Source organism: Hyperoodon ampullatus, assembly GCF_949752795.1.
Source record: "Hyperoodon ampullatus genome assembly, chromosome: 14".
NCBI classification, from domain to species: Eukaryota; Metazoa; Chordata; class Mammalia; order Artiodactyla; family Ziphiidae; genus Hyperoodon; species Hyperoodon ampullatus.
The window spans coordinates 12611441-12627253 of NC_136927.1; the positions used below are offsets into that span (position 1 = coordinate 12611441).

At 43.7% G+C, this 15813-nt stretch overlaps 1 protein-coding gene across 2 annotated transcripts; it reads right to left on the bottom strand.

Annotated features, from left to right (window-relative positions):
• Nucleotides 1–1027: 1027 nt before the first annotated feature.
• Nucleotides 1028–12844, bottom strand: LAMP5 (lysosomal associated membrane protein family member 5; the record flags this gene model as incomplete). Of its 2 annotated transcripts, XM_079719136.1 has the most annotated exons (6): nt 1028–1206; nt 9778–9966; nt 11348–11453; nt 11577–11708; nt 12077–12249; nt 12781–12844. In XM_079719136.1, 6 exons carry the CDS (start codon nt 12842–12844, stop codon nt 1028–1030), a joined length of 843 nt encoding a protein of 280 aa, XP_079575262.1. The 2 variants fall into 2 exon arrangements, with proteins under 2 accessions (XP_079575262.1, XP_079575263.1); XM_079719137.1 differs by lacking the exon at nt 11577–11708.
• Nucleotides 12845–15813: the final 2969 nt, after the last annotated feature.

Sequence of the window (15813 nt, forward strand, 5' to 3'; positions counted from 1 at the left end):
CATTTTATCACAAATAAAACTCAACCTAAGCTACTATGTTCGGTCCAGCTTTTTAATCCAAAGTGAAATGCCAGACTCAAGACCAAGAAGCACCAGAAGCTATGTTAGGCCAATCGTTCAAGAGGTGCCATTATTAAAACTACTTCTATTTGCCAAAATAAATCCACGTTTTTTTCACCTGGAAAAGCCAACTCCCTCGCCCCCCCATTGTTTCCTTGCTCTCTCTTTGCTTTTCCTCTTGCAGAAATGAAATCCCGTCTTCATCATTCCCCTCTCTCCTCTGGGTGCCCCAGAAACCATTTTAGTTTGTTTTCTTGTTTCAAGAAAGCATTCAAATGTTAGACAGTAGTGTGTTTTAATTCATTTTGTAAAACAAACTCACATGGATTGATTCTTCAGGTCCCCTTACTTGGACCTGTCACACTATGAAGTCCAAACAACTCTGCACAGTTACATTAAACAGGTTCTTGTGCTGTGAATTCACTGGGTGCAGGTAGCAGTGAAACATTCCCAAGACAATCACTAGACATGCAGAACGCCAGCCAGAAGCATGAGTCACTTTCAGGGGTCTTGCTGCAGGGAGCATGAGGCTGTATTTTGTGTACGTTGACAACAGTATAGGGTAAGCCGTCTGTGTTCAAGGGAGCAAAGCCTCCAATATTCCTCTCGAACCTTAAGGGGTGTCTTTCCGAACGAAGTGTGGTTTCAATCCCTAAACTTCAGAGTCAGATACCTCTCCAAGTTTTATGAGTTGCTCCTTGGAGAGTCAAAGCCAAGCCACGATGAGTGTGAAAGCTGGTTGACCCCTTCCTTCCACTCCCCAGCAACTGTCCTTCACCCCATGAATCCAAAAGAATCCCCCCATTCCGGGGTTTAAGCATGGATGCAGGTCAAGTGAGCCTTGAATACCCAGGTCTGTTTGATTGCAGCTATGTTGGTATATCCCATGTACAGGTGGAAAGTGCTTTTACTTTTCTACCTGATCCAGCCAGTGGAGGGGGGCTGGGGTCTATCTGCCTAATAGTTTCTAGCCCATGTGCTTATATTGGGATCGGTCCCTAGGGATCTGGACTTGGTTGGCAGTCATTTTGTGGTGGAGATGGTAAATCACCAGTGTTACCACAATGACGAGGCCCAAGATGAGCCCCAAAATCAGGGGCAAGGTTTCCTCCAACTGCTCCCGCTCATCCACTGGGCATTTATGCTCTGAAATGGGAAAGAAGAAGAAAAGCAATGAGCTCCTGCCAAAATATTCTGAATCATAAGTCTGCTCAAGTAAACTAAAAGGCAGATAGAGATGGGAAGATTTCTCAAGGAAACTTCAGAGATATTTTCTTTTTCAGAAACAATATTGCCCAACCAAACTTAAGGCCCAATCCCTTAAAATTTCTGCATAGTGTAAAATAAAGATACATCAGTTAAATAGGGCAACATTCAGGTTATTGGATTCCTGGCCAGTGTCAATAAAACTTCCAAATGATTTATGCAAATTTTCAGAGTTTGGGCATTAGGCACAACCACCATCATTTTTAGTGTTATTTAATTTTTTAAACTTTTTACTGGTGTATAATGTACATAGAATCACAGACAAAATACACCTTTTAGAAAGTCTTAAATTACCAGGTGTTGTCAATGATACAGAGTAATTGGAGCTCTTGTCCACCATTGGTGGGAAATGGTACAATCACTTTGTAATAAGGTAAGGATAAATATACACCTACCTTATAACCCAGCATTCCACTCCTAGGAGTTTACCCAAGAACAATGAAAACATATGGACACAAAAAGACTTGAACATAAATGTTCATAGAAGCTTTATTCATAATAGCTTAAAACCAGAAACAACCAAAATGTCCATCAGAGTAGAATGGATAAATAAACTGTGGTATATTCATACAATGGAATATTAATCAACAATACAAAAGAATGAACTATGTCTACACGTAACAAAATGGATGCATCTCAAAAATATTATGTTGAGTGAAAACTGTCAGACACAAAAGAGTACATGTTGTATGACTCCATTTATATGAAGTTCAAGAGCAGGCAAAACTAAGTCTATGGTGATTGAAGTCAGAGAAGTAGGGAACAGCGTGTCTTGCAGAACAGGACACAAGAGAACTTCAGGTGTGATGGAAATGTTCTGAATGCTGATTTAGGTGAGGGTTATGTGACTGCAAGTATAGGTAAACACATATTGAGTTAACACTTCAGATTTGTGCGTTTTGATATATGTAAATTATACCACCATTTAAAAAAGTGTAGAGTTTGATGGATTTACACCACATACATCAGAACTGGTATCAGAATTGTGGTGCCAAAAGTATTAGCTTTAAATGGATAAAAATTTGGTATAGTTATAGGGGAAATCATCTAATACACCATCCTTTAAAGAAGATAGAGGAGAAAAGCATGGTGTATTTTGGCAAAAAATTATGGTTAAAATATTATTATAGTTTATTTCTTTAAAAATTGTTTTGTTGCCTTAGGAGAAAACCTGAATTAAACACATCACTGGAAGAAGAATATAAAGGGAGTATTAAACTATGGACAAGAAGTCAAAAGTAATTATGGGAAAATAAGGGGATGTCAAAAATTATCATGAAAAATACTGAATCCCCTTCCCCACCCATCCCCATTCATTAAGTGGTCAAACAAAAGGGAATTCCTGAGTCCTCGTTCCCTTACCCACCATTCCAAAATCCACAAAGCTCTAGAAACCACAAGTACTTTGTATCATTCATTTGGCAGCAAAAGCTGGTTGCTCTGATTCTCATTTCTCCTCCTTAGCATGAAGATTCCTGTGTTTCACTGCAGGAAACAGATTCATTAATCTGTTTGATTACAGGAGCTTCCCTGAGTCTTCTGGGTCTTATATAATATATGGACAATGCACTGTATTATCTTCCTAAAGTCCAAAATTATTCTGAATTCTGAAAAACATCTAGCCCCAAGGGTTTTAGGTGAGAGATTGTGAACCCATAAAAAAAAAGACACACATTCACCACTCAGGCTTAATCCACTGGCTCCAAACTCTGCCTTTGACCCCCAGGAAAAACAATATTTTACATTACAACCCAGAACATATGTATACATACATAACTAAAACCAAAGTGTTATAAAACAATGGTTTTCCTTACTTTGTGCCTCTAATAATTTAGCCTCTATACTATTCTCTTTCATTTAAAATAGTGCTGGTCATGACCCACTAAAGCAGACATTATAATCTTTTTAGTGTTAGTGTAATGAAACTATACCCCTTCTCAGAATACTTATAATTGCATAAAAATAAAATACATAAGATTACAAAGAAAACAAACTACACTGAAGTGCATCTATTAAAATATTTTAAAATAATATGAGGAACAGTATATATATATATATATATATATATATATATATATATATATATATATATATATATATATTAGTACACAGGTATACTGGCTGTGATTGCAAAGTAGGGAGAAGCATAATTGTTACTTTGCAAGATCTACACAAACATGTGGGAAGAAAAAGATTATTATTTATATTGGTGGCAAAGTCATAGGTATGACTAATACTACTGTGGGTTGTTACCTTTATTTATAATTGAAGGAAATGTTAAACATTAATTAGAAATTAATGAAAATAAAGATGTAAATGTTTCCTACTGAAATTACAGACCCCCTGAATTCTATACACAAACCCTGTGCACTCCAGGGTTAAGATCCTGTCCAATGAACTGATTATACAACCCACAGATTATAGAGCAAAGACAGCTGGCCTCCATCTCTGCCTGGGAGAAGAGCATCCCTTGGCTTAGCCCAGCTCAGCGTCTGGCTTTGGGTGCTCGGAGACCCCTGACTCCCTGTTCATCTCCACAGGTCTTGGGGTCTCTCACACCTCTGCCCTGGCTGGACTTACAGTTCTAGAGAACACAAAACCGAGGCCCAGGGTGGATGGCCCATGATTGGAAAAAGCAATAACCAGCCCAGTCATTGCAAAGAACCAGACGAAGACAGATCAGACAAAATTGTGTAACTGCCAGCTGCCAGCTCAAGTCCCCTCAACCATAAACCTGGTGTGCCCAATTCAATCCTGAATCATCTTAGGTTCTGTTTTCTAGACGTGTGTTTTATTTTGTTTTGTTTGATGACCACAACATTTTAAAGTTGTATTTACTCCCTGAGGCAAACACACTGTAAAAGCTCTTAATGAAAAGCAGCTCCAAACGAACAGCATTGAGATGGGCCATGGACCAGGAGGCAAGCTGATTGCTTTCTCCAGCTCTGCTAGTGCCACCGACTTTTCTTGTTGGAGAAGGTGGGCAAGCCTTTTGCTGGCCGTGCTTCCCTCTGCTGTCTGATAGGGCAACTGGAGGGAGGGGCTTGTCCCTCTTTCCATATCTTCTCTGGACTGGCTCGGGACTCCTGCAACCTCAGCAAAATGTATTTTGTGGACTGAGAAGCTGTTAAGATGAGTGGGCTTTGGAGATCTTTGGCTGGAGACAAGCAGATACCCTCACCAAGATGTAAGCACAACAGTAAATAAGAAAACAATTACTGATTGATGCCACTGTGTGCCAGGAACATCCCTGTGCACAAGGAAGAGCTGTATAAACTCTTTCCCACTAGCCTGTAAGCTCCACCAGGGCAGGGAATGTTCCTATATCCCAGTACTGGGTGTACTGGTGTACAGACACCGACAGGGTCCTATGACCTTGGTATTCACCATTCCCACCCATTCCAATGGGCTTTGACTACAAGGCAGGTTAGACATCCTGGAGAGTCAACATCCCCCTTCCCCACCCCAGCAGCCATCAGTGGCGGATGGGAGTTGGAGGGTAACTCAGGTGGGAACCACACTCTTTCCCAGAAGTTCCAGCAGTGTGAGCCCCAGTGCCCACAGTGGTAACCTGCTCACTTATGCACCTGTACTAGCTTCCTTGCCTTCCCACCTCACTTCCCCACTCCCCTAGCAGTGCCTTCTAGAACCACCTAAATAAACTACTTGCCCTTACATACTTATAGAGGATGTGCTTCTTGGGAAACCCAACCTAAAACACTAGGCTCCAGAGCAGTAGCAAGAACACAGAATTCTATGACTGGCTGGCTATGTGGCCCTGTGCTAGGCCTCTGTATTCCAGCCCTCGACATAGTTCTCTGTGGTGTTAATAACAGGATAGTCTCCCTGTGGATGCTTCCCCAGGAGGCTCTGAGATGGAGCAACTCAGGTGGCATGTTTCTTGGCTAGGAGGTGCCATGCAAACCACAGGTGTACACAGCACTCTGGATCAGCATCGGCACACCATGCCCTGGTTTGCAGCACAGCAGCCAGTCTTGGGGCGCTCAACTGGGGGTGATGTACATTCATTTCCACTAAAACACAGATCACTTGTCCTATAGATCTGGGTAAAATACAGATCAGGTGGTATCTCCCAAGCACACTGTTAGAAACAATGATAAGCTCATGAATTCAGAGCACCCGACAACCTTTCTGAAGATGGCCTCCTGCATTCACATGTTTGGTACAGCTGCTCAGCTGCAGCAGCTGAGGCTTGGAGAGGCTAAGAGCACAGGATCTGATACCCAAAGACAGGTTCCTGTCCCAGCCCTGGCAGCCACAAGGAGCGCAGTCTTGGCCAGTATCTTTACCCCTAAGCCTCAGCTTCTCCACTGTAAACAGGGATCTCAGTACCTTCTTCACAGGTCTCTTTATTTGTTTGTTTCCCCCCTTGAGAATTAAGACGGGCCCAGTCTATATGTGGTGACTTAAATGCCCATTAAACCTGAGTGTTTAACAAAGGGGCACAGAGGCACCTTCGTGTTCCATTACATTTCTTCTGTCTCTATGCGTGAGAGTCGCCTTTAATTCAAGCCATTAAGATACTCAGGCTGATCTGTTCCCTCCCAGTGATGCATCCTCCATGCTAGCACAGTCAGAATTCTCCTGGGGCCTCAAAGGGACTCACTACCAGGAATGAATTGTGGAAGGACAAGTTACCCAACACCAGCTGAGACACATGGGCTGCCTTGAACTGCAGGCTGAGAGTTGCCACACCAAGTGTACCTGTTATAGAAATAAGCTGGCCTCCATGGATTGGCCCCTCGGTGGTTTATATTTTCACTGCAGTCTGAGACCCACAACCAATTATTAAAAAAAAAAACAAAAAACAAAAAAACAGCCCAAACAGACATGTTTAGCCATTTAGGGCCTGTCTGCTTTGCCTACAAATCTCACCCAACAGCTGTTACCCACTGATAGGATAGATAAGGCCCTAAGCTTCTGCTGTCCCCCGAGCTCTCTGACCCGAAGACTCCTCCCCGTGCTGCTAAGTGACATCACCTAGACCCATAAGCCCCCTCCTGACACCCCTCTCCCTGCCAGGACATCCCTTATCCTCCTTTCCTTTGGGATAGTGGTCCCCAGGGTGCTGTAAGCCTTCTACTGGACAGTCCCATGCTGTGAGGGGCTTTCTTTACACAACCTGCCCAAGTGCCACCCAATGAAGGTTGTGTGTTGCTGCCTCTCATGGTCATATCATATCCCTTGATCATCTCAAAATCCCTCAAATCCCCCTACCGACAGTTTGCCATGGACCAGCAGTATCAGCAAGGAACTTGCTAGAAATGGAGCCTCTTGGGCCCCGCCCCCAGACCTACGGAACCAGACTTGACTTGACATGTTAACAAGATCACCAGAGCTGTGCACAGTGATCTGGAGCCTCTGGGCTACTTTCATTGGAGATCAGCGTAGTAGCCAAGCTCAACGGTCTAAAGGGATTTGTGTGATAAAGATGCCATCCCTATCTGGGCTGCTTCCAGCCTCTATGAGTGTCCACTAACCCATTTCACTGACCCTTCCTTGCTTTTCTCAGAATCTATGAAGGAGGCAGGTGGGAGACTGCAGACTGCCAGGCATGACCCCCTTACACAGGGAATAGGTTCTTCACTGGAAGCCCTTATGCTGCAGGTCCTGCTTGCACATGACAGAACGCGTGTACACAGCCCTGCAGTGGGTGTCAGACATAGGACCAGATGCCCTCCCCACCGCCACGCAGGCAGGTTTCACTCACCCACACAGGCATTAGCAACACATCAGAGCCTCTTTCTATTCTGGGGAGTGGGGTCCAAGTGCCAGGTCCCGAAAAGGCACTCCAAAAGGAATCTTTCAGATTCCACCAAATCAAATAAAATGATCTCTTACAAAACACACTGGGGGCAGGTGCTGAGAGCCACAGACAGGAGGAACCAGGAACAAAAGGAGCCCTGCCACACAAAGGCACATGGATTCAGTGAGTGATCCTGAATGAGGCTTGCCTCCTCCCAGGAGTGTCAAGGCTTGAGCCCCAGGGCACCAGACAGGAGGCAACACCCTAATTATTCCCCAGAAAAGCCTGGGTGAGACAAGAGCAATTTGCTTGTGCTTAATATATCTGCATTTAGGAAGTTATACATGCTTACAAACTGTCTAAATCTATCCATTTAAGCCCTGGAAGTGGATAAAAACTGCTTTTTATGCAAAAACATCATTAAATCTATGCCAAGAATATCACTGATTTTTAGGAAAATAGCTCTGGTCCTTATTCAGTACTCATTTACTCTTATTTTGTACACAGTTCTAACATCTATGAGATCTGATTTCTCCATTCATAAATGACTATAAACAGGAACTTAGAAATAACCCAGAGAGGGTTAGGGTGAGACTGTGATAAGGAACTAGTAAAAGCAGCAATTATAGCACCAGTAGTACCAAGAAATGAAGAAGTGTCTAAAAACCATTGACCAGAGAAACACAAAAAGTAACTAGAGACTACTGAAAATACCTATACAAACTCAGAAGTATTTATGGTAGGGACCCTGGGGTCTATGTGATCCAATATTTTCAAAATGAATTCTGGGCCATCCATAATCATAAGTCCAATTACTTTTTTTTTTTTTTTTTTTTTGCGGTACGCGGGCCTCTCACTGTTGTGGCCTCTCCCGTTGCAGAACACAGGCTCCAGACGCGCAGGGTCAGTGGCCATGGCTCACGGGCTTAGCTGCTCTGCAGCATGTGGGATCTTCCCGGACCGGGGCATGAACCCGTGTCCCCTGCATCGGCAGGTGGACTCTCAACCACTGCACCACCAGGGAAGCCCAGTCCAATTACTTTTAATTGCATTTAATATTTTCAGTTTAAGAAAGACACTATTGCATTTTATAAATACTTTCATAATCAACAGTACTTTTTAGTGTTAAGATCTTGGCGTTTAGTTTAGTTTCAATTTTGTAGAAAACACATTAAGGTGGAATAGCCCATACAGGTAAGAGCCATAACAGGTAGGCATGGCGCTGCTGTACTAAATCTATTAAATTCTGATTTGCCTGTCTTTGAAGCATTTGCAAGTCTCTATTAATTGAGCCCACAGCTTCAGAATATCAATTCAGCCAAAGTTAACAGGACATCTGCAATGTGCCAAGCACTGTATTTGGTGCTAAAATTACAAAGATGAATAAGAAGGAGGCTTTTCTCTTTAGGACAGTTTAACTTAGGAATTCCTAAATGCCTTCTGAATAAATCATGGGGGGAGGGATTCTATTCCGTATACTTCGAATGGGAGGGGCATTTAATGAAAGCTGGACTCCTTGGGACTGATTTAAGGATTTGTGTGTGACCCAGGTGGGGATTCCCTAATATCCTACACATTCGAATGGTTGTATTCACCTGGGGACCGCCAGCCCAAAGGTAGGCATCCATAAAGCAGTCAGAATCTCTCCTCATTTCTTAACCACAAGGAATAAATGAGAATATCAAACTGCCTTTAACAACCTCCTCCAGACAACAGAGAGAGAGAGAAAAAAAAAATGAATGGAAGAATTCACTTACTCCACTTGCCCAGAGTAAATTGATGTTAGATTTGGACAAATTGCAGAATGTGAGCTCCTCTCCTGCCCTTATTCTGGGGTGCAGAGAACCAGGAGGATATGGATGCCCTGAACCTACCCCAGCTGGATCCTGCCTGATCCCCTTCCAGGGCTCGCACAGACTGAGAAGAAGCCTTCTTGCGTGCCCCAGAGGGAGCAGATCAGGGACCTTGCCTCCTTGGAGCCTCATGGGTGTCCCTCCACACAAAGGTGAGAGCTGGACAGAGGCAGGTCTTCGTGAGTCTGTCTCTGTAACCTGTACACACACACACACACACACACACACACACACACATACACACACACACCTCTATTGCATTCTGGTCACACAAAAACTTAGACTCACAGTGGTAGGACCTAGGGCTGGAAGTGTCTAGAGACCATGGTGAATCTGAGGCCCACACAAGCAAAGGACCTTCTCTAACCCATGGCTCTCTCAATAGCTGCTTGGGATTTTTAGCTGCCTTTTCCTTGGGAAAATTGCATCAAAATTATATATTTTTTTCAGCTGACTTTCTTATCTTTCTCCCTATGCACTTTCCTTTTTTGGCAAAGGAGGGGAGGAAGGGAAAGATGAAAAAATAAGGGAAAAAAAGAAGGGAGGGAGGAAGGGAGAAAACAAAGGGAGGGAGAGAAAGAGAGAGGAAAAGAAGGAAGTGAAGGAGGAAGAGAGAGAGGGAAGATGAAAGAGAAAGCCATTGAAGTTGATACAATTCAGCTTGTTGCCTTTAGTCTTTGAAAAATTATAGAGGGAGGCAGCGCCATGATGTCCTAGAGAAAGTCCAAGTGGTAACAGCCTGGTACCCTGGCAGGTTGCCTTCCACATCCATCTTGAGGTCAGCCTTTGCTTCCTTCCTCTCCCTCTCCTCCTGCCTCCCCACCGACCTACCTTCACTGAAGACAAAATCAGAGATGATGTCAAATGGCTGGATGTGGACCGCAGACAGGATCATGGTGACTGTCTTCTGTGGATCACTGGAGGCTAGTGAAATGGTCTGCTGAGCTTGACATTCATAGGACTTTCCAGCTGGGGTGACCAAGGCAGAGAGATGATGCGAGTTGGCTGTGTGCTTCCCGGCTGCAGAGAAGGCCCAAAGTAATGGTTAGGCCCCTAGGGCTGGCAGAACCCTCCTTATGGTGATCCAGGTAGTTGACCTTTGCCTCTTAGCTCAGACCCCCCCTCTGATCCTCTGCTGACATGCCCTGTTGCCTTGCTCGGCTGGGGCTATGCAAATGTGAATGCACCCATTCTTTCATGGGCATGGATTTCTTAAATATTAATTTGGAATTTCCTTTTGGAAGAATAAAGTGATACCTAAAACCCCAACCCTTTTTATTATATAAGACCTAACAACAGAGATTCCAAAGATCCACAAAGAACAGTGACTTGGTATCCTACACCTCCCACTGGCCTGCAAAAAATAAAATATCTTCCTCAGCAAAGCATGGCTGCTGCTAGTGCTCTGAGCAGATGCCCTTGTACGCATACATATTCTTTGGAAGCCTGCCTCGCCCCTTTTCCTCCTTTTCTGGATTAAGGTTTTTTTTTTTTTTTTTTTTTTTTTTTTTTTTTTTTCTCCTTTTTTTGGTCTAATTTAACTGTGGGAAATGTTTGAATATGAATTTTGATGAAGAGACAAAATTGCCCTTTTTACTGCGATGATAAGGGGTGAAACGGAAAAGATGACATATGTATTCTTGTACATGTTCAATAAAAATCTTTTCCCAACTCAGGTGCCCAGGTGATGGAAGGCTTCATTATGAGTAGATCAGACAATTTACAAAATAAATACATAAATTTAAATGTGGTCTTTGATGGTGCCTGCAGATCCCAGCATTGTTATTTGGAGCCTGGATATCCCTTGTCACAATATTTTTGGAGGATCTGGGTAGTTGTTGGAGTGATGGGCATGAAAAGCTAATAAATAAGGACATGGTTCAGAATCCACTCTGGGGTGGCTGCAGTGGATGACTGAAGATTGCGGTGAGGCCTGAGCAATGCGCCAAAAGATCTGAAGGCCATCAGATTCTGACCCAAAATGAAAGTCATACTGTCCCCCTTGACGTTTTAGCGCATAAGAATAAAAACCGGGGTGCAGAAGAAAATAAAAATACAGCTTTGTCCTTCTCCATGCTTCTTTAAAGGACAAATCATAAGAAAGCCATCCTGAAGCAGCCACAGGAAGACAGTCCCTCAAGAGACATCTCATCCAGGATCAGGTGATGGGTGACAGGCTGGTCGTCAGGGCCTGGGTTTCTTGTGCATCTACAAGGCCTGAAGGCCAGAGGACCCACCCGCGTTCCCGCTTGCTTCCTCCACCTTGGAGAGAAAGCCCAGGGCTAACTTGGCCTGGGAGCACAAGGCCCTGACCCTGAGGAATTCGGCCTCCAAGCCTGAGATCCCTGCAGTGTCTGCATTTCCCCGGGCTCCTTCCCCAGCCCTGCTGGTCTCTACTCACCACTGATCGCGTCTTTAAAATGGGTCTTCTCCGAGGAGTCATAGACAAATTGGACCTTGCTCAGCCTCCACGTCGCCTCGGGTCCCTCCGACGTGTTGTGACTTTCCTGCCGAGCGGGGGAGGCGCGCGTAAACCGCCCGAGCAGATCTGGGTGGGGAAACGGAGGGGCGGCCCCTACCCACACCCACCCGGAGTCTGCAACCCCTCTGAGTGCCCCACTAGCACTTACCTTTACAAAGAGCATTTTGAGCGCGTACGCGCGATCCACCCAGAACACCTGCAGCTCCGACTCGTTGTGGCCACAGCGGCCCTTCACCTCAGCTCCCCGGGTCAGTGAGATATCAGCCTGTTCCGTGATTAGCTGGGAACACAGACGCCCCGCACCCCCTCAGCTCGCGAGCCCCAGTGGGGGCTCTAAAGGGCAGCGCGTCCAAACTCCGGGTCGCACGCCTGGGCACTCCTATGCGCGCGCTCCCAGGTCCAGGAACATGCGGTTAGATGCTCTGCGTGCAGACCCGGCCGTTAGGGAAGCAGAGAGAGGGATTTACTTTCAAAGCAGGCGGGGCGAGCAGAAGGCATTACAAACCGGAACCCCCATGCAGCATTTGGGAGCAGCCTGCAGGGTGCAGGGGGGAAGGCGGGCGAGCCAGGTCTTCACAGGGTCTTGAGGGAAGGTGCCCTTCGTCCCTGGAGCCCTAGGAGCAAGCTGCGAGGGAAAAAGTGCCTTACATCTACATAATTGCTGGCCCACACATCATAAGGGACAATAAATTTGGCTGCAAACTCTGCCATGAGACACGTCGTCCCATTTTCCCGCACCACAAATATATCTTTTTCAGGGTTAGTGGAAAGGCCTGAGAGATTCTCCACTTCTTGTTCTGCCGTGATTCGAGCCATTGTATCTGCAGAAAACAAACAAAAAATCCTATCGGTTAGGGGCTCAGCGAGCCCACGCGTCTGGGGCACAAGGGTGGAGAGACATGGTGGTCTGCGGGCTTTGGGCTGACAAAGTTCCTTGCCGGCTGCAGGGCGCTCTGCGAGCCGTTTCGCTGACCTAGCGCCAACAAATTCGACTTCGTTGCTGTTAATTTGTAATAAAAATAAAATTAAAAAACATATAAAGCCTTACTAATTTGTAATCCGACTGGCCTTTTTCTTCATCTCAGGTTTTTAAACCAAAGCTTTCTGGCCAGTGCTCTGAGCCCACGAAGCAGGCCTGTGCAGCATCGTGTCTGGGATTGGCGTACAAGTGTGTGGCTCTCTGGGGAATTCCCTGCCACTGAGGGGAAGGTCCTCCCCTCCCCCCCCAAAAAAGAACAAATCCGCCAAACATTAGGGCCACGTTTTGACCTTAAGCTAATGGCTTTACTGTGCCAGTTCTATTCTCTGCAAAGAGTGCACCCTGCTCTGGCGGTTGCCGAAACGCTACTCACGGAAGAGCATCAGAAGCACTCGAAGTCTATTCACGCCGAGAACGGCTCTTCCTCGGAGATCCATCCTCGCGGAGCAGCAAATAAGGCCAGTGGTGCTGCTGCAGAGGCCGCCCGAGAGGGAATCCCTCAAAGTCGCCGCTGGAGTGAGCCTGAGCGAGCGAGGGGCGGGGGCACCGAGAGGGAGGAGGGAGGGAGCGCGCGTTCCGTACGCGCTGGCGGACTTGGTGTGGATGGAGTACCGCACCGACCCGGGCAGGGTGAACGCTAGTGTGCTCACTGCAGAGGAAAGGACCGCGTGGCGAGGGAGCTGTCCACGGCTGCGAGTGCTGAAAGGATTCGGTTGTATTGCTGGAGTGATTGTGGCTGGGCTTGTGCAGAGCTCCAATGAGATTTGGAAAGGCTGAAATTCTCCCTGAGTCTGTTTCCTGCGCTGTAACTGCATCCGCAAAGATGATTCTATCCTGAGAAACTTAATAGCACCCTCTGACTTATTCAATATCCCTACCAGTACAGTGATTAGGTGGTGAAGACATCACACCACTGGAGTCCTGGCTTCTGAAAATGCTTCCAGCTCCTGAAGGAAAACGGTGGAGCACAAATTGTTGATGCTTTGGGGGAGGAGGCGTAGGCAGGAATAGGGAAAGAAAATGCTATGGCAACAGCTTCCTGCATTTGGAGACATCCCCTTCTCTCCCCTGCTGTCAGGAGCTCAGGTTAAACTGATGCCTCCTCAAGCGAGGCCGTTAGTCAATGCAGTATGTCTATTTGGGCTTGTTTTTTTGTGAGTTCTGTTCTCTGATTGCATGAGAACTTTGAACTCTGGGGTCACCTACCTTCGCTCATTATATTGTGACTACTCTGCTAAGAGGAATGTAAGTGAACCCAAAGATTGTTAGGGTTATGTAGCATCTTTTAGGACAGTCATAGTTATACACACACACACACACATGCATGCACACATATAATACTCTACAGCCTCTAGTGGGACAGAAAAAACAAACACTACTGGGCTAATTCCTATATTTACACTTTTTAGTAGCTTGCTTGAGTTTTAAATTTTTTGCTCCATAAATCAGAATACGGCACTTTCAGCAATAGGCATACTGTCCTAATCAATGGTAGTGATGTCCAAATATTTTATTTCTTAGCGGTTATTTCATTATATGAAAAATCAACAATATAATGTCATAAAACAAACAATGTCATAATAAGGGGCAAATTGCAAAGTATTTTCATGTGCATTGTCAAATTTGATCATCCCTACAACCTTAGAAGGTAGGCAAGGGAAGATATACCTTATTGTGGTTGTACATACCCCAAAATTGAGGCTCAGAGAAATTAAATGACCTTCCTCAATGTCACATAGTCAGTGAAATTAAAATAAAAAAATCACAGTATTTAACTTCATAGGGATCATTTTCATTTTTCCTTATATAATAATTTGACTCTAAAATATACCATATGTTGATTTCCATTACAAAATCTTTATTCAGTGACCAAATAACAAGCTAACACCTAAGATCTCTAGCTCACATTCCTGAAATGTATAGAGTGCTGTTTTAAGTATAATAATATTCTGACATTATGCTTGCCACGAAGTGTTTATACAATTATTTTTCAAACCTATTCCTATATCAATAATTAGATCAATAGCAGTTCAAATTATGAAGCGATGTTTAAATCAATACTGTATTTTCATATCTTTATTTTTATCTCTGTATTTTGATATTTCATCCAAACATTTCTCAATAACTTTACATAACTGAATATATATAGGAGCACTGAGGCAAAATTGTGAGTGATACAAAGGCAATTATTAACAGTTGAGAGTGGAATTTGTAAAATTTATATATGCCTAATGATTTGTCACGTTAGCAATTGTTAATAAACACTTATTTTCCTGTAGCACTGTAAAAATTAGAAAGCAATGAGATATAGGTAATGGAACATTTATATATTCACTTTTCCTCTCTCCCTTTAATAGTTAAATGAGGAAAGAAATGAATGGATTTCAGTCCAAGATTCACTATTTCTTTTTTATGACCTTGTACAGATTTTAGTGTTCCTCACCTAAGAAACTGGGATAATAGCTCAGGGGATGTCTGGTTAGGCCAAGTGAGCCAATGATTATAAAAGCATTAAAAAAAAAAGACAAATTAATTTAGACCATAAGCATTAACTGAGTACCCACTACTTGCACTATGTTTGGTAATTTGGAAACCCCAAGATAAACAAATACCATTAAAAAGTAGAAGAGATATCTGTAAAAGTTAGGACACTTTCTCTTGGGACACATTATTGCAGATACCTTAAATTATAAGTTGTTAAAAAAGCAACTGAATTAATTGATGATTAGCTGCTTTAATAATAAAATATTAGATGGGACAGAGCATTGGTCATGAATCTTAAGTTGTTGTAGTTGATTTACAAATCAAATGGTGGTTCCTTTGGAAAATGGTTTCTTTCCATACCTGACATAAATGATCTCTTTGTTGACCAGCAATTGAATGAGTCAAAAGAAAAAAAGAGGAAGTAATTTTAACTCCTCTTCTTGGGAGAACCATCTTCAAAGCATAATTAATTTAAAATCCCTTTGGGTATTTAATCTTAAACATAGCTTTACAAACACCCATTAACTTATTTGTCTATCTGTAGTGATTCTTACGTTGCAACAGGAGTCCGGTCATTATACCTACAACTTTCACCAACATTAATTAAATACTTTCTAATCATCCTTAAAAAAACCTTCAGTTCTTTAAAATTACTAAAGAGATAATAAAGGAGAAAAACTTACCATTAAATCATAGTAACAAAATTTTCCAGGATCCATTCCATTCTTCATTTCTTGAGTGGGAGAGAAAGTAGGAGAAAAAATGACGTAAACATGTACACTCATGTGGATGATAGCTGTGTCAATTTTCATCAGTGCTGCTGGCAGTCAATACAAATGTCATCCAAGTGCACTGGCTTTTGAATCTCTTCTAGATCCTCTAAGTCCTTCAAAGGATTCTCTTCAATTCTTGTATTTACTTA